The 26,274-nt window shown below is 37.3% G+C and overlaps 1 protein-coding gene across 11 annotated transcripts in view; it reads right to left on the bottom strand.

The window, feature by feature from the left end:
- Positions 1-26,274, bottom strand: part of FRY (FRY microtubule binding protein) — a 217,003-nt gene that overhangs the window by 17,062 nt on the left and 173,667 nt on the right. For 8 of the 11 annotated variants that reach the window (XM_026849100.1, XM_026848436.1, XM_026849257.1 and 5 more), the window contains 10 exons: positions 20,580-20,720; positions 19,648-19,827; positions 18,426-18,587; positions 17,505-17,579; positions 16,287-16,457; positions 14,244-14,252; positions 10,448-10,648; positions 9,759-9,920; positions 6,074-6,237; positions 4,667-4,856 (listed from right to left, as the gene is read on the bottom strand). In XM_026849100.1, coding sequence (XP_026704901.1) covers positions 4,667-4,856; positions 6,074-6,237; positions 9,759-9,920; positions 10,448-10,648; positions 14,244-14,252; positions 16,287-16,457; positions 17,505-17,579; positions 18,426-18,587; positions 19,648-19,827; positions 20,580-20,720 — 1,455 coding nt within the window. The remainder of the gene's footprint in view (positions 1-4,666; positions 4,857-6,073; positions 6,238-9,758; positions 9,921-10,447; positions 10,649-14,243; positions 14,253-16,286; positions 16,458-17,504; positions 17,580-18,425; positions 18,588-19,647; positions 19,828-20,579; positions 20,721-26,274) is intronic. The other 3 variants (XM_026849007.1, XM_026848605.1, XM_026848770.1) reach the window with 1 other exon arrangement.

The raw sequence follows: 26,274 nt of genomic DNA, 5'->3' as shown, positions 1-26,274 counted from the left end.
GAACAGAAAGTGAAACTGTTAAATTACTGTTGGGTACCAAAAAAAGCATGTTGACATAGGCACAATAATCAGAGAGGGAGATACCAAATAAAACTAGTAAGAGAAAGAGAGAATGTCAAGAAGTAAACCCGAAATATTTTAAGAGGAAGGCCAAGGAATCACAATGGAGAGAAATATCTACTAACAGATGCTACTGAAAAGACTGATGTGTTTAATGCCTCGTTTTGCCTTATTGCTCCCAGAAAGGGCATCTATGTACAGGAAACAATGAGACATGAAAACTCAGGTGAGAATGGATCTTGCTAGTAAGGGCTTGGATATTTTTACATCTTTGCAGATTATGGAAATAAAGTTATAGGATATGATATATATCATATATTATTATCATATATGATGTGTTACATATATGGTAGTTATAATTGTGGCTGAGGAGGTCTAGGAGCCATAACAAATACCTTTGAGAACTCACAGAACACAGGGTGTTGTAAAAAACTTGAGGAAAGTGCTTATCTCAAAAAAAACCACTCAAGAGCAAAAGAATTAAACACAAAATTCAGGAAATGGGGGAACATGTAAGAGATGAATAATAGGCAGTACAGACTTGGTCAGAACAAATATCAAACTATTTAATTTTCATGAAAGGCTAAAATTTTCTATTAGGAGGAGAAGCAATTGATATGTTATATATTAACTCATTTACTATCTTAGAAGTAAGAGAGAGAAACCCAGTCCAAAGATAACTTGGTGTACAAAACCATATTCAGAAGGTAATTATCGACATCTCACTCTCCAATTGGAAAGATAAATTGAGCAGGATTCCACTGGGGACTGTCTCAGGCACTGACCAAATGAAAATACTGAATAATGGAATATGCAACATGCTTATTAAATGCATGGATGATTGAGCTGCAGGGGCTGCAAACTCCTTGGAAGCCAGGATTAGAATTTAGACAGATTTTAATAAACTGCAGAAGTGGTGCAGGAAAAAGAAAGAAGGACAAGGTTGTACACCTAGGATGAAACAATCCACAGAGCACACTCAGGATGGAGAATAACCAGGAAGGCAAAATTTTGTTGCACAAGATCTGCATACTAGACGGGGTTACAAGTGGAAAATTAACTGTATTCTGCTGCACAGCAGTGAGCAGAGTGAAGTTTCTAAAGAGGAATACCTTCTACAAAACAGGTGATCCTCTTACAGCCGGTGCTGGTTAAGAATATAGGCTGAAATACAGAACCTGCTATTGCTTTTCAAGTAATACACACACTAACTGAAGAGAACCCACAGCAACAGTGATTAAGTTTAGAAAATGTGATTTATGGGGAAGGTTGAAAGAACTGAGCTTAAATAAGAGAAGTTTGGGGTAGGTGAAGAACCATTGTAATGGTCTTCAAATATAAGCAGCAACTGCAAAGAGAAATACCACTGTGTACAGAGCAAGAAGTCATGGGCATAAAACATAGAATGAGAAGTTTTCAAGCAATAAGGAGAGTTAAGCATTGGACTACATTGCCTAGGAATGTTGTGAAGTTCCACTTTAGCCTAAAGATTAAGAACAGTCTAGAGAAAGAAGTTAAAAACCATTTGACCAGAATGAGAGTTATAGTTGATCCTGTCCTGGGCAAGATAAGGAACATGAACTCTTCAGGTCCCTTCCAGCACACATCACAGAATCGTCTAGGTTGGGAAAGACCTTGAAGATCATCCAGTCCAACCGTTAACTTAACACTGACAGTTCCCAACTACACCAGATCCCTCAGTGCTGTGTTGACCCAACTCTTAAACACCTCCAGGGATGGGGACTCCACCACCTCCCTGGGCAGCCCATTCTAACGCCTAACACCCCCTTCTGGAAAGAAATACTTCCTAAAATCCAGTCTAAACCTTCCCTTGTGCAATTTGAGGCCATTACCTCTTGTCCTATCACTTACTACTTGGTTAAAGAGACTCATCCCCAGCTCTCTGCACCCTCCTTTCAGGGAGCTGTAGAGGGCGATGAGGTGTCCCCTCAGCCTCCTCTTCTCCAGACTAAACACCCCCAGTTCCCTCAGCCGCTCCCCGTACGACCTGTGCTCCAGACCCTGCACCAGCTTCGTTGCCCTTCTCTGGACACGCTCGAGTCATTCAATGTCCTTTTTGTAGTGAGGGGCCCAAAACTGAACACAGGAATCGAGGGGTGGCCTCATCAGTGCATCCACTCAGATTACTTTAACAGTTCTAGTTTATTTTATGAAAATAACTTCCTCAAAGCATTTCAGTCATGGCTTCATCAAAAGCTGACCAGTCTACTGTTCTGATTTAAGAAAACATCTCCCTTTACTGCTTTCCTTTTCAGATATTCATAAAAGCAACAATTTACAGCTAAGGTAACACTTCTGAACAGTGCTTCAAAGTATTAAAATGTGAAACAGCAGGAGACTGTATGTTGGTATCTATGTATAGTACTTCATTAAATATATTTATTTTGCAATTATATGGACTATCATTTCTATAATAAGCTATCATCTCAGCTATGTCCTTCTGGGTGCATATTACAGTGGCTGAAATCTTTCAAGCAGGTCTGAATGCAGTATATATTTTAGGAAATGAGACTACTGTTGACAATAATGCCAACCACCAGCATATTATGAATAGGTATATGCCTGCATATAGTCACTGTTCTTTGTGTCAATGTAAATAATAACAAAATATTCTCAAAACATCTTCTTAGCCTCAGGTTTCCTCTTCTGGGAAAAGGACTTTCTGTAACAACAGGGCTGGGTTGTGGAAAGACTTGCTGGTCTGCTGGAAGACATTTGATTCGATGGAATACAAAGAGGCAGCAATAAAGATAATCCAGAGATCTCTGAGCTATGACTCCTTTACAGGAAAAGTACTTCAATAATTTCAGGAATTTTAAACAAATTTGAGTGTTGTGGGCATACATCCAAGATACTATTAACTTGATGCAGACTGGAATGTAGGTGCCCTGGAAAATGCACTTCTTTCACTTGAGCAAGTATTTAGTTGACAAGCTCCTCCAAACAAGGATTTTGGCAGTACTTTGCATTGCAATCCTAGTACATATTGGGCTGGTTTCTGACACTTCCTGTTGAGGGTCAAAAGTCTTTTAAGTTAGCAGATGAATAGCAAAGTTTGATGGTGCAAACACAATACAATTCTAGACAAGCTGGGATCTTATGAAAAAAATCTGGGAAAATAATACTCCTGTGTTTTAACTCTGAAGAGGAGAACAAACCTATTTTTATTAAACGAAAAGTTCTGGTTTGTTGATACTATTAACACCTTTTTTTTTTTTAATTACTGTTATTCAAGTTTTGCTATTAAATTTTTTTTTGAGAGCAGTATTGTATCTTTCTCCTCCAGTATCAACTGAAGAAAATGAGTAGGCTATCTTCTGAATATAGGGAAAGCACAACAGCGAATGTAGCATGTGCTGCCAGGGTTTGGAGTTAAAACAGGTACTTTACAGGTAATGTCTAGGTCTTGCATTACACAGTATTATTTACTTAGTTTTCAGAAGTGTGACACCAGCTTCTTTTCACCTCTTCAAATAGAACAAAAAGGTCAAATAACTCTCAAAACACTTGAACAGGGCTATTAACCTCTATGACTGACATAATGGCAGAAAACCTGAAATAACACATCATGAAGAAACACAGGGCTAATTTTCAAAATGAACTGTCGTGAACTCAAATCAGCACTTTCTTTTTCATTCCAAAGGGTTATTTATCAGTGTTTAAAAGAACGCCTATAAGGCACCCATATTTACAGTGGTGTAATGTTTAAATGAGGACACAGTGAGCATACAATTAACTCCAGGAGATTCTTATTGTATGATGCTTCTTTCTTATAAGAATAGTCTTAAAGATATGGAAAGGTCTTGTGATTGTATATTTATTAGCGGGGTACCCATTGCTAATAAAAAAATGTGTACTCTGAGATCATGGGTACTTAAACTCTGCATGAAGTTACGTGGCTGCTATGTACACTGTTGCATCATGCTGAACATCCTGCAGCTGCCTCATATAAAGCAGGAGAAACAATTAAAAAAATGCTTTATAACTAAGTATAGGTAAAACCAGTTACTCCTTAGAACAGCTTGTACATTTGACTTTTTTCCTTATCTTTTTGCAAGATTATCTTTTCAAGTATACAGTTTTAGAAAGGAGAAAGGTATTTCTATTCTTCAGACTCAAGCTCTAGAATTTATGTTACATGATGGCAGATGTATATCTCTATTCAGATGATTGTTACAGAATATTTAATAATATGGACATTTACATGGGCATGATCAGATTTCAACAGTTTGAGATGAAAGAACAGATTAACAATAGTTTGAGATGAAAAGGGTATTTCCTGTCTCTTGCAGTTATTGTTTCAGGCTGTTTGTAAAGTACTGAAGAAAATAAAGTATCTTTAAAGTGGGTATCTATTTTACAACTATTTCCAAACCTGCAAATATGAGACACATACTATTTTTATGACAAAACTGGTCCTAGAAGACTATTTTGCATGAAAAGATAGTATGGTAGTTCTGCAGCATGCAAAACTACAATGATTATACACCTAGTAGTTCATTACTGGTACTACTATCAAGAACCATCCTAATAGTCACACACAATCTAAACATTTTGATTTTGTATCCTAAACTTATTTTCTCACCTTAAACAGGGAAGAGAACACATGAAATGTATAAACTGCACAGGAACCATCAGAGTCGCACATGAGCTGGTTGATATGACTACGCCAGGCTTCTTCTGCATCATCACATGCTGCTGGCTGAAATGCAGCAAGGATGGCAGAAAAAAATGGTGATGGAGGAGGGGAGGTATTTCGATCAACATCTCCAAAACTGAAGGAGGGAAAAAAAACCAACGTGTGATGAAAGGAGAATACCAAGAGTGTGGCAGATAAATACACTATAAGAGAGAGAGATAATAACAGGACCAATTACAGCACCTTTCTAAAAATATTAATGAACTTTCAAATTACTTTTGAAGGTTGGCAAGATGTTGGCTACAATGAGAAAAACCTCCAAATCAGAATCTCTATCTTCAGGCCATTATAATCTATCTTCCTCCATCTCAGAACACCTGAATTGTTTTATTGCACCACCTTTTGGAGGAAGATGGCTGAAACTCCAAGGAAGATAAAGCCCATAAGGAAAAACTCCTCTTCTAGGAAAAGTTGGTTTTAATAATGTATAGCAGAAGTACTGAAAAGAATCTCAGTATGTACAAACATTATATATACCGACCTGTTTGCTTTCCCCACAGTGTTAATAGATTGGAGAAGAACCATCCCTTCTCCACACTGTTCTTAGGACAGAGCATTATTTTGACAATTCATGGTCAGTGAAACAGGCTGACTACGATTTTTAAAGGGTACTAAGCTACTTGATTTTGTATATTATTTTGGGGGAAGGAGAAATACTTCCTATGGCTCCCAAGAACAGTAACTGTGATTCTGAGACATGTGGCACACAGACTGAGAGCAAGCTTCTTTATATATCCTCATTCCTTTCCTTTCCATAAATACGGGCTAATTGAATTCTAACACAGCATCCGAAATCTGAAGGAGCTCCATAAGGCATGGAAAAATCTTGATGCCTTGTTGCAACGTACACTGGGGTCCAGCCATGTTCAGCAGCAAACCTGAGTGTACAGATGGGATTCTTGACAATATTGTGACTTCCTTGTGACCCACAAGAAATCGGAAGCATAAATACATGGCTGATCTGTTCAACAGCTAACTAAAATGTATTTCCATTACTGTGAATCTTTAAAAATCCTTATTTTTCTCTTGACTAAATATATTACATATATAATGACTAACTGCATAGATGTATGTAAAAATCGTATCTTTTTTTCATAGTAGAAAAATCTTGCAGGATTTTTGAATTGTGTGATAATCATTTAGATAATTAGGGCATTGTCTTCTCACTGCTCTAAACTCATGAGAATTTTATAACTCCTGTGGCCAAAACAGCCATTACATTAACTAACACCTTGTTACCACTTTGTTGTACAGTGTAAAAGAACTTTTATGAATAATAGCATATAGAAGTACCTAGCAAGAGGAAATTGTTCCAGCCTGTCAACTTTCTCTTCAGTCTCTGTCATATCCAGACTAAGGCTATCACTGCATTCAAAAGCTCCAGGGAGTTCATTTGTAGATCCTGAAAGGTCATCCTCATGAACTGCTGTATCTTGTTCTTCATGTACAGCTTCAACCTAGGGGAGTGAATGATATTGTCTTAGAAAACTGCAAATTAATAAGTTAATTCCACTAGTAAACAGAAAGCATTTAATGAAAAAAAAAACACTTGACATGTTAAATTTCACAGATATAAAGCCACAGATTACATGAGTCAAGTTCATTTTTCCTGAAAAAATACTTCCCTGCTATGTTGCCAAATGCATTGAAATATGAAATTCTTTGCTAGACAAATTAAGTTGAAGAAATGCCTTAAAATCCAAGACGTTAAGCAAATACAGCATTTTTGAAGAAGCGTAACTTGATAGGATTCTTGCTACTGTCAGGCTGTCCTTGTCACCTATCACTTTATTGTGTCCAAGAGTGTATTAAAGCCTCCCAAAATATATTGACAACAATCACTGTCTGGAAGACTATATGCATGTTTAGAATTGAGAATTACTTTTAGTATGTTATTTACATAATAACGTCCATTCAAGGGCAATCCAAAGCATTCTGCAGGCCATTAAAAGAATTAAGCTTCTATCATTTCCTTCCTTTTTCATTCGTTAGCACCTAAAGCTCTTAATTTCTTCTTGAAACTTTCCAATTTCCCTTACATTTTTAGTCTGAACAAATTTTGTTTCAGTTTTAATCTTTTGACTTCTGTCTGCATCATCCATATCATCCTGCAAAGCAGTTCATGTAGGTATGACTGTAGTGTGTAGCTCAAACTCTATCTTTTCTGTTTGGGGTATCTCATAAGGTGTGTGTCTGTGCATATATGCATATGTGCATGTACATACATATGTTGGGAGATGACAGGGAGGGAAATCCATGACAAGTGGAATTAAAAGAGAAAAGTGGCCCTCTGCAGGTTACCAGACCTGCTTAGATCTTACAGATAAACTCTGAAGATTTGCATTTCTAAAAATGAAACAAGATTTCTATCAGAAGGGACAGCATCAGAAATTGAGTAGGAGAAAGGTTTTTTGGTTTGTTTTATTTTCTAAGCAAAGGGATAGGAATATTCCTGAGTCCAGGATGGATGAAATACATCAGAGCACAAATCATCTTGAAGAGAGACATGAAAGCTATATAGCTGAATTACCAGAAGAGGAAACAGAGCAGTTGGCAAGAAGCATAACTGTTGCCTGCTTCTTCAAGAAATAGTTAGTATTAACCACTTAAAAATATGAAATATTAGTTTGAAAGGACCACTGGTTTATTCACTGCAATGACAGTGTTTGTATGAGGAAAACATATTTTTATGGGATAGGGTAAGGGAGGAAGAAAGAGGAAGCAAACACCTCTCACCCACTGGAGTCCAATATGCTGCCCAAAGAGCAAAATAAAAAACTAGACTCTGAATGTTCATGCAGGATTGGAGTACACTTCCAGAAATCAGTGAGTTTAGGTAACTTGAAAAATATATAAAATAGCATCAGCTGAATCTTTGTATCCCTGATAACATTATCCATCATCGCCTTCTAATCCCTCATATATACTATCTTAATTATTGTGTTCACTATCTTAATAGAAATTAAGTTTAACTAATTTCATGCTGTGTAATACCTGGATTTTGGCACTGAAATATTTGAGAAGAGGCCTGCTTAATCAGTCTGTTGCTCTCATTCACTGCATCTATTTAGAAGTTGAGGTGATATTTTTGTTTTTGCTTACGATGCAACAGCTAAACATTTTTGTACATCACTAAAGAAATCACAAAAATTTTCCTCTGCATTGCTAACATACCGTCAGCTCTCTGAAAATAAGAACTCAGAGGACAAGAGAAACAGGAAAGAGCCCAAAATTTTGTGTTACCAAATTAAGCAAAAATTATTCAGGTGAAACTTTCAAGTTTTCTGACTAAAAATTGGATGACTACTTCCTTAAAATATATATAAACCCAGACATTTTAACTTTGCTTATACTGACTACAATTTGAGTATAAAGAAAGAAGTATGGATACTAGAAGAAAATACCCTTGAGGCAAAATCACTAAGAAGGCACTCTGTGTAAAGTTTATCAATTCAAACATCTTTGTAACACTGGCAAATCCCTGTCAATTTAGGTTATGTATTTCAAAAATATCAAACCTGACTCAGGACTAGCTGAATTTGCCTGTCAATCCCACAAGGAACTGCTGTGATTTTACATTATTTCCAAAGCTTTTCATTTTTTGATGAACACTTGCACATGGATACTGGGACATTAAAGAAATTTTCACAGTAAAGATTCTAAAACCCCAGGCATATATGAAACTCATGAACTATGATTTGCAATTCTTAATGTACCTACCAATATCTACTGCAGCTGGATGCATGAGATTAGCTGCAGTCACCACCTGCAAATGTATCTGTTCTGACTACAGCTTCCTGAACTGAAATTCTGCCAACTTCTGCTGCTTATGGTTGTTACATGGTAACATGTCTACCAACAGTTGTTTTTACAAATGATAATAAGTTTACCTTTTCCACAACCATTATTTTGAGAGGTTCCCCACCTTTCCTATCCTTACCCACATTTCCCTCCTCCTGTCCTTTCTTCCTCCTGGGGAGGTTTCTGACATAATTTGTTCAATATTCAGCACAATTCCAACTTCCTTTTCTATCTTCACTAAAAGTTTCCATTACTTTGCTTATATGTAGTGCTAGCAGTACTGTATCATTTTTGTGAGTGGTTGCATTTGGAGGGGACCAAGGGCAAGAATTAGAATGAAAGCTGATGATTACACAAGATGTATTCTTCCCCTGCCCTATTCTCTTACACCGCTCTTTCTGCAGAAGTCACCAATTTAGACATGACAGAGAAAGCTTTACTGGTAAGGCAACAGTGTCCTAAAGACACTAACCCATACACATCCTGCCCCAGATTATATTTTGCAGAGACATTGAGAGGAGTAGGTTCACCTGATCTCCCACAAAGAAGTATTATCAAACAGGATATTAAAGAAATTGCCCCCATATGGATAATCACTTACCTTACTCTGTTAATCTTCTGATACAATTGTCTGAAATAAACTGTGCTGATCATGGTTGTTGTAACCTTGCAAATCCTGCCTCCCCACCCTCCCAAGATGCCTTAATAAAATTTCTGAGTGTCTGCCAAAAGGCAAGAACTGAACCCAGTGCACACAACTGTACAATAGGTTCCCACATACCAAAAAATCTCAGAGAATACATGCTTACACCCACCACAAGAGTTGGCATATCATTCTTTTAAATCAGCATGAAGAACAAAAGAATATTCCTTTATGATTGTAACTTGTAGCCAGTTCATGAATTTGTCTCCCAATGAGCTTCTAGTATCTTGGTGCATATGCACTGCTATATACTTAATAAATAAAAACTTTTAATGAAGAATGTGTAAGTAGAAAGGAAAAGGTATCAATGTGCAGGAGCATATGAATGTATTGTACTATGACATTACATATCAGGAGTCAGAAAGTACTTGCTTTCATAGATCAAATCCTTCATGAAAGCATAAGTAAAATAAACTTGTAAAAGTGTTATGCAAAATACAGTCCAGCTGGAGAAGAAAGTAAAAATGTATTCACCTTGGATTCTTCAGACACTTGGAGATTATTCATATCAGGTAAAGCCACATCAAAACTGGATGTTCTTATATTAAAATGATGAGGGTCTGCTGATGTTGTGTCACATGATGTAGAAAGTGAGTCAATATGATTTGCATCCTCAGATGGGGAAAGAGTTATAATCTGTTTAAAAGATAACAAAAGCAAAGAAGAATTGAGTATACAGACTATCCTACCACACACGGCTATTATGAACATGCAAAGCAGACCCTGTCTTAAAGGGCAGTGACAGTGGCTCTCTCAGTTTGTACATGCAGGCGTATTGTAACCCTTTCAATGTTTCTGTTATAAAAATTGTATGCAAACATCCCAGAAGTGAACAATGGAAAACTGACAGAGTTTACCATACTGGAATCTTGTCCTATTTCAAGTATTATTTACTACTGGCCATTTCTGCAAAATTGTCATATAGAAATTTGTGGAAAAAAGGACAAATAATCAGATCTAACGTTTCCTGTGTTTCGAACTCTGCATTAAAATTCCTGTTCACATTTGCAAATAAGGGAAAATCAAGTAGTGACAAAACACCTACCGAGTGCCACCCTCGAATTTCAGCTGATTAGATTGCACCTGGGTGAGAGGAAACTAAAAGTCCAGCTTACTTAAACCCACAACCCTATCTATTCTTAAATTGTGAGTTTGCAACTTACTAGGTCTGAGTTCTCCAAGATTTGGCTGGTGGTCAGGTCCTCCTCCTCGGATGACTCATCCGAGTCCTCATGGTTCATTTTGTTCAGGCTGGGCGTGCTCCCTGAGAGCTGGCTCTCTTCCAGCAGCTGCATGTCACACTTGTCCAGGCTATCCAGGGACCGTCTGCGTACTCCCCAGTTGAAATTGTCCATGCTTTCACCCTGAAATCAGATACAGAGTCAGCTTCCTTGACTGGAAATCCATTGTATACAAACCACTACTCATTAGATCAAAGTTAGCTCAAGAAATATTTTTATGTAAAAATACAATACAAACTTGATAGAAGCATTATTTTGTTTATTCACCTGGAGATAAGAGCAGAAGCATGGAAATCACAGTTAAATGAAGATTCATGCTTTTCAGCATTAGGTGTCTTTCATGCATTTGCTGATTTAAAAATTTGTTTTTGTAAGCCCACATACTCACACATCTCAATACCAGTAGAGAATGACAGGCAAAAGAAAAGTTTAGAAGCAATTTTAAAGGATTTTTCAATGATGTTTAGAAGTATTAGGAGGACAGTTCATAACAATGGTTCAACTGCAAAACACATGTTAAAGATTTTAGACTCTTTGCATTATTAACATAACCATAATGATGAGTAGATTTGCACAAGCCCTTCATTTACACACAAAATGTAATAGCTAAAGCAGCACACCTTTTAAAACTTCTATTCTAGGCCCATATTGCTTTTTTTTTTTTTAACTTGAATTTGTCTGAATTATTTGCAACTATACTTTGAGAATAACCTGATTAGCACTGACTGAGATTTCACATTTCAAAAATGACAGTCAAATGGACCAAATATTTTATATTGACTTTCAGTTCTGATCCCACACACAGTTACATAAAACCGAGTGCATTAAGCAAATTGCCTAACTTCTGTTAGGATGGTGAAATGATACAAAGATCACATGGTTTCTTTCATGTATAAAAATTAGTTTTCCACCATTTTTCTACCTGTTTTCTTTCTGTATTTTCCAGTGGACTGTATCCTTTTCCCTAATTACACTAATGCTCCCTTCTTGAAGACTAGCCAGGTTCCTCTTTGGCAAATGCAGGAGCATGTCTGTAACTGCTCATGGACCCACAGAGGCCAAAGGGGCCTTACACATTATGAAAGGCCTACTCAGAAGTATCCAGTTGCAATTTTTTGGGGTACTTTATCTAGGTGAAAGCCCTCAACCTTACATCAATGTGGGAAGGAAATTTATAAAGAAAAATCTTTCTTTTTAAGGTTCAGGACTGACTGTTTAAACAACTCTCTAAGATGCAGCACTCTGAAACAAGCAATCCAAATGCTAAAAATTCAAGTTGACAGTGATCTTTTAAATACAAATTTGACAAAAATATAGTTCTGCCTAAAAAAATTAATAAATATTATTACCAAATCACTGATTATGAGTATGTCCTGGGTTTATACAGATTAAAATTATGTGTAATCATAGAGAAAGAGGTCTGAGTTCAGTAAGGTCCCTTAAGCAGATTTGTAATTTTAAACACTTGAGTAATCCCCTTTCAGGAATACTCAGACATTTACTGAATGGGGACTAAACTGCATAAAGTGCAATTAATTCAATTGCAATCTTACCTCCTTAACAATAAACAAAGTTGCACAAACATATCTGCCCTTTAATGAAATGGACTGTGGAATATGAGTAGAAAGAAGCAACGTTCAGTTTCATGTACTAAGCTCACAGTTCGCATACAAATAGGAAAAAAAAAATATTTCTTAGGAAAAAAGGCAATCCAGATATGCAAGAACCGTAATCTACATTCAGAACTAAAGAATGGACTATATTCAAGAGCAAATGAACATGAAACTGTTATGAAACCTGACACATTGTTATAAGAACCCTGTGTTTTCATCCTGGGACTAGGATCATATGGTAGTTTTGTGTGGAAAGAGAAAAGAACACATCTAAGATTTAAGAAATCAGGTCTCTTTGTCATAAAAATGAATGTTCAGTTTGCAGCTATTTATTTTAACAAATTCTTTGGTTGTTCATCCTCCTCCACAAAGGCTGGAGGACACATGCAGCAATGAGACATCCTCCACAAACACATCAGTTACTCAACTAAAAAATGACAAAATTACATAAATAAGCAAGCAAGCGAAGATGGATCCTCATGATGCCTAGTACTGCAACCGGTAAACTTTGCAGCCCATGTCTATTGGAATATTTATTGTTGCAGTTTTATTATGCAATGTCTTAAAGAAGGAAGATAGCAAAAAAGGAGGAAAATGGTAAGGGACATTTCGAGGGCATGCAGTTAGAAGGGGGAGTGAATTAGAAGTGAAGAAAAAGGGTAAGAGATGAAACACAATACCCACAGTATGTGGGTTAGCGTAAGCTTGCTACAGGGGCACCCAGAATCATACTGAATTTAAGTAAGAGGTCAACACATGTCTACAAAGATGGAGTTGATTTCATAGTCTGTTAAGCAATCTTTCTTTCACAGTTAACAAGAAGGAGGGAAGATGTATCTGAGAGGCTGTTCGTTTTTATCTACAGTGGGAGCAAAGCTATCTCCTATCTGAAAAGCCACCAGTAAAACACATCAACTCAAAAGAAAACAGTCACATATTATAAATGTGTCTGGCTAGCAGTGAGCACACAGAAATTCCCACAATCACCACCCTCTGGTAAAGGAGCGGATGTGCCCTTGCAGCCTCTTTAAACCTTATGATAACCCAGGGAAAAAGGAGAGACACAGAAAGGGCAGTAAAAAGCGAAGTAACTCTGTGTGGGGGAGAGCAGCATAATTCCTCCACAGAGCTAGTAAGAACCATGCAACACTTCTTTAACACAAATTTTTATCCTTACTGTATCCACACTGACAAAGTATGCAAAGTTAATGGAGTCACACCAATATTGTAGGGTACAGGCAAAAGTATTGTGGAACTCCATAGTAAGGCACTACTTCCATATGGCTGTTATCTTGTAGAGAACAGGCATTTTGAGACAAATATTTTTTGAGAGTTGTGTTTGCATTATAACTGATGTACAAACAATCAGAAACAAATATGCAAAATACTATTGTTGCTGATTTTTGTATAATTTGTACAACTCATCACAGTTCTCTGTCAGCTCAGTTCTCTCTATACATTGATAAACTGCAAGCTTAGGTCCCAAACTGGCAACCACTGATGCTCCCTTTTAGTTTCCTTCACAGGGTAAATGAGTCCAGCAAAGTTGGTAGGAGTATCCAGTTGAATTAAGCTGTGCAAATTAATTTATTTAGTCAATTAAATTCAGGCTGGTAGGCAATGATATAAACTTTCTGGAGGTCGCAGATATTAGCTCCAGCAAGATGCTAACAGGAGCCAATTTACTGCAACTGAAAAGCTGGAAATTATATATAATTTGCTCATGGAAACAAATGGCTCAAACTTTATTATAAACAATGAAGTTATTCTTTTGTTTCTACATAATATTTATGCACAAAGATACTAAAAGAAAAAATGGCTCAATTTGAAAAAATTCTGATATTTTAAAATTTGTGAAGACTGTTGAACATGTAAAAACCAAACTTAAATTGAAGCAGAATTTTTGAAAAAGACCTCAAAAATATTTCTAATGCAAGACAAAAAATGAAGCACCTGTCAAAAGTGCAAGCATGCACACACCAACCCACCTATGCACACACTGAAGAGGGGGAGGGCAACAACAAACTATGATGTTATTCTATAATACAAATTTGCAAGAAGGCATAACATATGCTGGCACATCTGAATTCAAGTAGCATTCTTACCTGAAGTTCCTGGGTAGCAGATATAACAGATAGAAAAACAAATAGAAAGAATCTATGTAAAATTACTGTATTAAGGACATCATAGACAAACATTTGCCTACAACTTTAACTGATATTATGACAGAAACTTCAAAGTCTTCAGCCTACCTTTTAAGTGGCCTGTTTAAATCATAAGGGTTTTTTTGAAAAACTGTTTGTGCTCTTGATAGCTTAAGTTTTCTAACACTGTTTTATTCATGTTTATGAATATATCAAATTCAGACCTGAGGTAAACGATACAGTTTCAACTCAGTCATTAGAGAAGTAGCCTCTTAGACTAGATTTGAATTTGGCTGAAGTATTTATTTATTTAAAACAGTAGTAAGTCAGTCTGGACTAAACCTTGGGATGCCAAGGTCTCAGATCCATGGCAATTTGAAAAATGTATTCAGTAAAAGACTAAATTTTTCATTTTACTTCACAAAAAAACTAGAGAAGCTTAGTATCTCTTCCACAACTAACTTAAGACAATTAGTATATTGATTAATATAGGCCTCAGTCTTGAAGTTAGCCACATGTATAAAACAAATCTTTGCAGGGTCACAGTCCATGAGGGTAAACTCATTTTGTTAGCAATTGTTCTACACAATTATATATAATCTGTATATGGTATTAACTGGTGAAGAGAAAGAAGAAATTCCTGCATTTCACTGGACAAAAAATTATCATGTGCTATTTAGTCAAAATTGCAGTCCCAAGTCCTTGTAATATCTAGGAAGCATTAGAGGCACAGAAATTATTGCAGCCTGTATACTTTTTGATAAACAACCTGGCATTGCTGTTTTTTCATTTATCACTGTTTGGAACATTAAAGCTCCTTCGTAATATTTGGTTAATGTATTTTCAACCATTGGTGCCAACTGCTTGCTTTGGTTTGTTTTTTTTTAGTAAAGTCATGGGCAGCTGTGAGCCAAAATTACTGTATTTTAATACAGAGATTCCTGACTTAGAAAATAAGGACTCTGCAACATCTCTTTCTATTCCTTCATCCTTTCTCTTCACTGCAAGAAAAATAAAATTCAGATGTACATGAGTTCATACCCGAGAGGTCTGTTTACCTTAAAATTATTTTGTTACTGTAATTCAACGAGGGAGAAAACTGATTAGTTCTTCTTGTACACATGTTCTTCTCAGGGCTAAGAGTGATGCCTGAGAGAATTCACGTTAAAATTGAGTCCAGATTATGACAAGATAATTTATTAAACTGTTAGGTTTGCTGAACATCTGCACCTTAAGTACTTCAAGAGAGTTAACAATTTCTAAAATTTTAAATAGCAACACAATTGTTAGACTTGTTTGGCAATGGATATTCCATTTTTGGTCTTTTACACCCAAAAAGGAAGAAATACTCCAAGTTTGATATAAGCAAGGTTAAAGGGTGTAGCCCCCCAAAATTCAGCAGTTCAACTTTTTCCTTTCAGCAGTTTCAGCTCAAGGTGAGCTGACAGGCTTCACCTGTTGAGACTTGATCTGGGTCCTCAGGGTTCTGTTTAACTCCTGCATAAAATGATGAAATCACAGACACCTAAGCAGAGTGGAAGGTAAATCTCTCTAAGCATTAGTGATTTCATCAGCAGTTGCAGGAGTAATGACAGCCTGAAGGCCTGAATTCATGTTTTGGAGGGTTACTCTTGAACTAAGAGATTTGGAACAATTTCATTTTATAGGTTTTTAATCAGCAAATATATTTTTGTTAGCAATTTAGACCTTTAAAAGTTGTACTTAAAATAAATTCACTGGAAAGGTACTAGAACAGACGCTTTATCTTCCAGTAACAGTTCTGCAGTGTTTCCTAAAGTAGATTCGGAAAGGAAGGGTGTGGTACCCTTTTACTGTTACGCTACTGAAAGAAACACTAAGTGAACTTTATAAATAATCTGAACTCAAAAGTAAGTTTATAGTTATACAATTAATTTTTTTTGTTACAAGAAGAGTATAGTGTTTAGTAGAAAGAATAACAAACTGTTTTAACAAGAAAGATGTTTCAGAGAAAATATACTGTACCTCCCCATCTTCCAGCTCAACATCTAGGAAATCAAAGTCCCTAAAGACTCTGAATTGTTGTTCACTGTTTGAATCATCCATGTTCTCCTGCTCCCTTGTTCCGTCTTCTGAAGACACCAAGCTCGTCTGGTGCTCAATCAGATCCAAATCACCACAGGAAGAAAAAATTACCTACAATTCAAAGGATTTCTGTTGTAACAAACTGTTCCCTCTGGTTGTTTCTTCCTAAAAGCTGTAATTGGTTATTCGGAAGACTGTATTTCCAGTACACACCTAATTCCTTCACTGAGTATTTTTAGAACACTCTTTATTATTTATGTTGGACAGGTGCCTTCAGATTAAACTTGTACAAAGAAACAACTTCATACTGCAGGAACGCGTCCAAGAATATTACAGCTACCTCCTAATGGCTGTAGATTGATGTTGCCTGGATGTTTGTATACATTTATAGGAACAAAATTCAGAGAACTTAGCAAAAAAAATACTGTCAAGGGAATGAGATAGTAAATTCATCAAAAAATCTCTAGTTAAAAATGATGTTCAAAAATATGTCAAGATTAAAAAATAAAACAAGATGCAATTTTTCCTTTCCTACTAAAAAGAATTATATCTGCAATTCAGTTACAAAAATGCAACATCCCTGTCTTGGAGAAGTGAAGGAACTGTTTGCCATCATACAAGTGACATACAGCATGTTCAGAAAACATTCAGAAATTTTCCTGTCTCCGTAGAAAATATTTAATAATTATTTTAAGAGCTTCCTACCCTGAATGATCTATTGCCCATTTCCTGGCATCAGATAAAATTAATTTTTAAAGAGTAACGTTAGAACAGTTATCTAATGGAAAAATCACACACCACACCTCCCCCCCCCCAGTTTTACATACATAATTTAATTTTTTACTTTATAAAGGCTCTAGACTGGTAATACCAGAGGTTGTCACTCTCCACCCACTGAGATGGTGTAAGTAAAACCTACATCACAGATCTCTCACAGCAAAACCATATGTAGCTCTGTAAGTAAATCAGCTTTAAGTGAGAGGGCCATTCACTTACTGGTCTATATGCTGACAAATGCAGCATGGGCCAACACAAATGACAGTGATAGTAATGTGGCATGAAACTATGCAAATCAGGTCAGCAACTCTGGGAAATAAAGTTCTTTTTAAATTTTAAGACACAAATGAAACAAAGAAATGTCAATACAAGGCTACTTACTGAAGGGTTTTTACTCAGCCCAACTTCCTGTCCACACAGAGAAAGGACATGCACCAGCTTTTCCTTTGTCCTTTTCTAGAAAAGAAGACGTTTCTCAATTGAGTCTTTTTTTAACCACCCATTCTCCTGGTGGCTAGAAACATACATTAAGGATTTTGAATTAGGAGGAACCAAAGAATTAGTCATTAAGTGCTCTAAGGGTTGCTTTCAGAGTAACTATGCATACAAGGAAACATAAAAATAGATGTTAATGATTTTGGTGTTTATTATTTTTGAATTAGCCTAGTAATTCTATTGAGCGTAATAAGGAAACATTGGATTGTGTACCTCACTTCAAAAGGACAGTTCAGAATCTTAAAATTAAGCACATGAATAAATATTTTTTGCAGAATTGGGCCTCAGTCACTGCTATATAATCTGCTATATTTTAAAAAAAGAGCAATAAATACATTTATTCTGCATGGTTTTATTTTAACTGGCAAATAACCAAAAATCAATAAGGTAACCAAACATCACTTTTAGAAACAGTGTTCCAAGGAATTCTTTTTACCTGATTTCCCAAGAAAACAACAGTTAGAAAGCTGCACATGCTGTCTATCTGCTCTCCTTGCTAGTATCTGAACTCACCTGTCATTCTTAACTAAATCTGACCTAGGATTAGAAGTCTTAAAGAGATGTATTTCCTGCAGGTTTAAAGAAAAACACTGGCAGGAAGAAGACAGACATAACTCAGTCCATTTCTGAGTCCAAGGAAGACATTCAGAACACACAGCCAGATGCTGTGCTGCCACTGCCCTAACCAGCCAGAAGCAATGCATAGGGCACAGAGGGCACAAGCATTTAAGAACCTAAGTGTGTGCTAATTCAGCTTCTCCAAGAGCAACTTGTTAATGAATAGTGGGCTACTTAAAAGGAGTTTACCTGAGAGTACTGAGGTCTCTTCCAGCTCACAGGTACAAGGACATTGGAGTTTGATCCTGACGAGGTTGAAGAAGTGCTCCGGGTGACTGCCATTGCCCTGGGTTTACCATCTCGTCCAGAAGAACTCTGCAGCTCATCATACCGTCTCCCAATAATTGGAGTCTTAAATAGAGAGTTAATTATTTACTAGTGCTATGCTCCAGGATGAACTCCAGGATGAACTTATTGCAGGAAAAGATTACTCTGAAGACCATATACAGGGGTAAAACAAGGAGGGCACCACATTTCATGTCACTTGGTATGCATGCTATTTTCCACTGTGAACGTCTGAGTAACAGTTGCCATACTTAGTATGTAGTGCTTATGTTCATGAATAGCTAATACTCAAAGCAACTGTCAAACTAGTTTCTAACATAAGAACCATCAAAAAAACCCAGAAAGCTTATGAAATCTATTTCAAATGCACATTTCTTGCACATGTTTTTAATGTTTTTTTCTGAAGAGTGCTGAATGCTCTGGCCCTCTTCCAACAAACATTAAAATGCTTTACTGGATCAATGACAGGATGCCCAGCATTTTTTAGAAATATACCTACATGAAACAGCAATATAAAACTCTTTATATAAATAGTACAAGATGACTTTTTATGTTCAGATTTCCTTTTAACCTAGAAGTCCTACTATTATCTATATGAAAGTCTATAATGCTTCAAACAGTCCTGCAGGTTCATAACTATAAATACAGTGAGTTGCCCACTAAAGTCAACAGGATCACTCAGTCCTATAAAGTTAAAAGGTACAGGGTTTGCAGGATAAAGACTGCCATGAAAGAGTTCAGTCAGAAGTCAGGCAGTACTCCCTTAAAGGACATACTTCTGTGTTTAGCAGTTATACAGAACATTGACATCCAAGTATAAGATGCTTGGAGGGGGATTTTATATATATCATATAGTTGGCATAACTGCAACACAGCTTTTCTGCCGTATGATTTTAAATACAACTAATAATTTCTTCACAAAAAAAATCTAGTAAAATTCCAGAAAGAGCCCTCCAGCATGAATCATTAAATATGTCACTGTGAATCAAAAAGAATTCAAGAGACTCAGTTTAGTAATTTTCTTTTCTTTCCCAATTTTTCAGCTTTCTTAAGGAGCTGAAACACTTGCTTTAGGATTATCAAATGACAGAATTAAGGTTTTAAGTAGCAGAATTACAAACAGTACCTCTGAAATATCAAAATGAAACTCTAAAGTCTTCCCTGGTAGCTCCTTGGAGGCACTGTTCCACACTCGATGTATTTCCATTTTTGAAAGATCACTGTTTTGATAGGATGGTAAAACTAAACTGGCAGAACGAGAAACTACCAATTTCAGGATATTCAAGGCTTCTCTCCAGTGAATGCTCTAGAAATAGGTATATTTAATCAGCAAACAGAAAGATAGATTCACACACATTCAAGATTATTTACATTTTACAGTCATATTTTTTGCCACATAATAAAAATGTAGAATTGGAGTGCTACTATTCTTTCTCTTTCTTGGCCAGTAACAAGGTACACACTTGCAGAATGATTTCAACAGTAGAGACCAAAACTTGCCTAAGATGTCACTGTTAGGGAAATGGCCTGCAACCTGGGAGACCTGAGTGCAAGGCCACCTTGGCAAAGGATTTAAAATCTCCTACCTGAATGTCTTAATCAGTACGAATAAATATAAGGGCCATTGCAAAATCCCCACTTAATAGACAAGTTGATTTGACACAGGCTCTTCACAGCTGTGAATTCCTAGCAGAAACATGTATTTTCACTTGCCAAGAATTAGGTGCAGAAGTCTCTGAAGGGAAGTGCTTATCACACATCTGCCTCATGCTAATAATTAAAAAGAGTGGTCAGTCACGCTCTGCCCGGTATTAAGCTTGCTCCTGATAGTAATGTGGCTGCAGCCTATCCCTTCCCACACAGTGAACACACAGCTGGGCATTTTATCTGGGGACATGGGAGTCTGTGAGGCATCAGAACATTTATAAACTATATACTACACTGGACAGTTGCAGTCCTCCCTGTGAATCTAGACTTGAATTCTTATATAAAAAATAAAATTATTATAGTAAATACTGCTAAGTTCCTGTGTTAATATAAAGAAGATATAGTATTTACCTGTACATATTTTTCAATGGTTTTCAGCACTTCCATATTAAACTGTTTCACAGGAATAGCTGACAGGTCCATATAACTAAGAAGACTGTAGATCATCTGTAAGAGGGACTGTTGCATACTAGGAAGGCCCTTTTCTAGTAGCTGTTAAAAAAAAAGTGAAGGTAACTAAATTTGGAGATGTTTCTTCTTAGAGAAAAAGCTACTAGTTTCATCAGTACCATTTGTACTGTTAATCTCTCTTCACTCACTTATTTTGCAATGCCATTTTACAACCATTTTACAAGTGACGATGATACAAGCGTGAAATAAAAGAGCTTTAAATTGGGAGCCAAATGCTAGCCTGTTTTGATAAGGAAACATACATTTTATGTATGTCTGGCCTAAATTATCCAGAAAACACATTCAGCAGTTGAGTAAACTAGTAGGTAAAATTTACACTGTAACTGGGGAAGCGCATCCAATAAAAACAGGGGAGTATCTTTTTATGTCTACCCTTGCTGAAAGTCAGTGAGAAAAAAGAAAACATGCTGAAGAAACAAAACTACTACTATTAAGACATCAATATATATTTATCCAAATATACTTCACTGCCAGTGCTGACTGGCTGTAACTGCCAAGGAAACATTTTCTGTTAAGGAGGAGATGGAGTCCCTGGGCTCTCTTACTGTAGAGGTTAATACAAAGAAGGACTTGATCTAAATCCCAGTATTTTGGAACACCTGAATGTAGATCCCAGAATATCACAATGAACCTTGGAAAGGCAGCTGTGCTCATATATATACATTACAGTAATTCAGAAGGCGTACAGCCATGCTGTGTTTGCACACGTGTGTGAAATGTCTCAGCTGAAAATTTCCTGGAAGGTAGCACGTTCTTTCATTGGTGACAGGTACTGTCCCACCTCAGAAATTTCAGAGGCAATCAAATGTTATTGCTGGAGGTTACCAGAGGCTCAAGACTAGACTCTATCCTTCCGTTCAGGCTGACAAAAAAGTTCTTCTAACATTGGTTACTAGAGATATTAGGATCTAGAAATCAATTACTTATAAAAACTCCATGCTGCCTCATGATTTCCATCAGAGAAAAATATCGTTATCCAAGTGGAGTCTAGTAATTTATTAGATGCGCTTGATGGTCTGAATAAGGTTCCACTTATTACTGAATGAGAACTCTTCATGCCAGCCAAAATGGAATGATCAGGTAGGACACACACCTATCTCATCCCACTAAATATCTTCTGTTTTCTTTCATCAGTAAAAGTGAGTAGTAATTAGGGATTCATAAAAAATCAAGTAGGCACATTCCATTAACAGCACAATAGATGGAACTCACTATGCTTTATTAATCTACAAAAAGACACCAAGAATTTTAAAAATTAAAGGTACTATAAGGTAACCTGCTTCAGCCAATGGATACCTTTACTGAGAGATAAAATGTGCTTAGCAATTCTTATTCAAAACAGGGTTGCAGACTTTCTCTTGCCTTTCATTAGGATCTTGCAATGGAAGTCTTGGTTCCTTTCTTTTAAATAGTTTATACAATCCAGCACATCACCTAGTGTACTCTTTCAGTATAGGAATAAAGGATTAGAAGAAACTATCTCGATGAGAGAAGGAAATTTTTTTGTTCTCTGACAAAGGCTACTGCATCTGATAATCACTTTTGTGATAGGAAAAGGAATTATTGAGAAATAATGGGAATTTTGTCTCTATTAGCTGGTTAGAAAGCTGTTCTAGGAACTTTATCTCTGAAAGCTTCTAATTGCTGTTCCAGTTTGTATAATTTTGTTATCAACAGAATCCTTCAACTTAAACAGCTTTTGGCCCTTAAACTCTTAACATTTGTGAACTTGTCAGTTTTTGCTTGTTCAGATGATTCATAGTCCAAGTGTATACTGAAATACATCATAAATTTGTAACAAGAAAGAATATTTCAGTTTAAAAAAAGAACAGCAACTTTAAAATGTGTTTAGTACAATAAGAATTCTTTTGCTGCCAGAAATAACAAAAATAGCAGCAAGATGGAGTTGTGGTAACACATCATTTAGATCTGTGAGTTCCAGGACAAAATGTTTCAAAATTTTTTTTTTTTTTTTTTTTTTGACTCTGGTCCATGTGAACTGTTTGAGGAATTGCGGATTCCTCTCTTGTGAGTGTGTGGTAACTATCTGGGTCTTATCTGGTTTTAGGGATCCACATTCCATTAGCAACTTTTCACTTCTTTCTGAAGCAGCAACTAACCGAGGACTAGGTAGAGAGCAGAGCTTCCTCCTTCAAGGGCTGCCTCAACTGGCTGCTGCTGATTGATATGGCTGCTGGGGTGCTGCCACAGGAGATAATCCCCTCTACCCCTCCAAATCTGGCAGCAGGTGAGAAGAGATACTCAGCTCCTAGGCTATGTTGGTCAGTCAAACAACTGTTTCTGTGTCCACTGAAAAAGTAAAGAAGGCATTTCACAAGCCACGTCTGATAGACAAGTTGTTAGTAGGATAATGCCTCATCTAGGACATGCTTCCCCTTGCAACACAGATGTCTTATCTCTAGTGATTCCTTGCTTTTGAACAGGTTATGACCGCTTATGCTTCTATCACAAGCAATCCTCTATCTAACAGAGAGGAGTAGGAAACATCTATCATGAGCACATTACTATCGACTATGTGGTCTCTTGTCCCTTCTTCTGTATTAATGGCATTAGCTATTTAATTCCAAGCATGACTCTGGACTTGAATCACCAGTTTAACATGTGACCCATGTAAATTCAGACATACTCATAGAATGATATTATTCTCATGGGACGACATTGATTTTTAAAAATATGAAAAAATCTAACATAAAATCAATGTAAACTTTCAGTAATGTGTTTGTATGCTAATTTTAGTAGTAGAGGTTCAAAGTTCTACTGCACTATTAAATAGTGATTTTTCCTCATCCTTGAGGAAATCCTTGAGATCCCCAAGTATTTTTCTAGAAGAAATGATCATTTACTGTGGATGGAGCTGTAATATGTAAAACTGAATAAGGAGCATTGCTTGTTACTGTAACATTTGGATAAGACGACAGTTGAAATATTTTATGTTAGGATCATACCCCTAGCACCAGCCATCAAATAGGTTAAATGCAATTTTTTGTCTGAATGGCAATAATTGAAGTTTTTACCTTCAGCCGAGAGCATTTGTTCTCCTAGTCTTAACTTGTGATAGAAAGTCCCCTTCTGAAGGTATACCTGTGTCTTTGGAGGGGTCACTGTTGCAACATAGATTTCCTTTGTTATTCTTAAACACTGCATGTCTCACAGTATCCCTCAGGCCCAAGCACTGGGGACTGAGCCAGGACTGTTAAAAGTTCAAAACTCTGTAACTACTGGCTACAATACTCAACTGTGGATTACCCACTGGGGCTGTTAACCCATCTGGCTTTACCTATTGACAGTGTATACCACAGTTGGTTTACAGGAGACAGGAGCACCCTGTTTATCCTGGTCTGGGGTTTAACTAAGAAGAAAAGGGGAAACATATTGTGAATGCTTGAAAAATCTTTTTCACAGCCACATCAGGCTGAACAAGATCGTTTCTTGTCTCTTGCTCCTCCTGCAGACTGGCAGCTACCCCGTGCCCATACAAATATTCCCCAGACATGACTCAACAGAGCTGCAGTCAATGTAAATACAGAGAAAGGAAGTCCAGCTTAGTACTCTGTCATCCTGAAATGATGGTGCTATGTGAGGAATGTGCCTTAATTACACCCAAAAAACTGCCTGACTTGCTGTTAATATAAGTGTGGTGCCAATCCACAGCAAGGGGAATTGCAAGGAAAGAGCCTCCAGATGCACGTCTAAACCCGTTTTGAGGGGAACAAGATCATGCAATGGCCTTTGTGTAAGTGTTGCAGCACTAATAACTGTATGTAGAGCACTAAAGGGAAAACAGGGGGCAAATGTTTTCCTAAGGCTGGGAAAGCAAAGGAGAAAGATTTTAAACCTCAATTTTTACACCATTTTTAAATTAGGAATACAAGTATCTCCTGTGAAGGAGACTCAGGAGGATTCAGAGAGGGACCTGGGGGTGTTGACTGACAGCCGGCTGAACAGGAGCCAGCAGTGTGCCCAGGGGGCCAAGAAGGCCAATGGCATCCTGGCTTGTGTCAGCAATAGCATGGCCAGCAGGGACAGGGAAGGGATCTGAGCCCTGTAATCGGCACTGGTGAGGCTGCACCTTGATTCCTGTGTTCAGTGTTGGGCCCCTCACTCCAAAAAGGACACTGAATGACTCAAGCGTGTCCAGAGAAGGGCAACGGAGCTGGTGCAGGGTCTGGAGCACAGGTCGCACAAGGAACGGCTGAGGGAAGTGGGTGGGTTTAGTCTGGAGAAGTGGAGGCTGAGGGGAGACCTCATCGCCCTCTACAGCTCCCTGAAAGGAGGGTGCAGAGAGCTGGGGATGAGTCTCTTTAACCAAGTAATAAGTGATAGGACAAGAGGTAACGGCCTCAAGTTGCACCAGGGAAGGTTTAGACTGGATGTCAGGAAGCATTTCTTTCCAGAAGGGGTTGTTAGGCGTTGGAATGGGCTGCCCAGGGAGGTGGTGGAGTCCCCATCCCTGGAGGTGTTTAAGAGTCGGGTTGACATAGCGCTGAGGGATCTGGTGTAGTTGGGAACTGTTAGTGTTAGGTTAATGGTTGGACTGGATGATCTTCAAGGTCCTTTTCCAACCTAGATGATTCTGTGATTCTGTTTGAAGAGCTAATAGTTCTTCGGAGTTTCTGAGTTTGAAAATACACTGCAAAACCTCAAGGTCCTGTTTTAGTCTCCTACAGGAGAGTTATGGTTTTCACCATCACTTAAGATCTCATATGATTGTTTACTTAGAGCCTCCATGTGCAAACAAGGTGAGGAACTGGAACTTGAGGTAGCAGGGCCAAGTGTGCTCTGAAGTCTGGAGTGAGTGTGGGAGCACAGCCTGGACTCTTAGGCTCTTGAAAATCTCTGGATAGTCAGTATCAGAGATGCTTAGGCAGTATCAGAAATACTTTGGCAGAAGGGAGAATGAATCTGCTCCAAAAAACAAAGCTGCTCTAAAGAAGCTAGTGAATTTAGGTCATGAATACAGAACTGTCTTCTTCCTGCATGAGAGGGGAGGCTGAAGGCATCTTACTACAGCAGGGAAGCGAAGGGATAAATCTGAGAACTCTAACAAAACGGTGTCCTGATACTGATCCAACACACAAGGCAGATGATGAAGTGGCTTTAAGATAAAGAGCAGAACTGAGTCTTGGAACCCCAACAACAACACTACAGTAGCTCTATACTCCACACATGAGAAATGTTAGGAGTAAGTGATGAGCACAGGGGAAAACCTGGGCAGCAAGATGATCCCATTCAGTGTTAGAGGAATGCATACAAATTTGTATCAAGAACCAGATCCTTATATAGCAGATGATATATTACTTCTGCTGCTAAACACCTTCTGGAATTAGTCCTTCCGTTATTTTCCTTAGTGGGATCTAAATAAATGTCCAGTTTCTCTCTCTTTCAGAGTGGAAAATCTGTCTGGCTGTTAAGTGTAGCTGCTTTAAGATGTAACAGCCCTGAAGACCTTTGCTGGCTTTTGTTTTAGTATTCAGTATTGATTTCTTATAGTAATTCCCTTTCTTTCTGCTTATTTCTGCTTTTTATTCTTAATTATAAGTAACAGCTACAGGGA

Source organism: Athene cunicularia (genome assembly GCF_003259725.1).
Source record: "Athene cunicularia isolate RWA chromosome 1 unlocalized genomic scaffold, athCun1 chr1_part1, whole genome shotgun sequence".
Classification (NCBI taxonomy): Eukaryota; Metazoa; Chordata; class Aves; order Strigiformes; family Strigidae; genus Athene; species Athene cunicularia.
The sequence above is the reverse complement of the archived record's forward strand: the minus strand, read 5'-3'. Positions and strand labels throughout refer to the sequence as shown.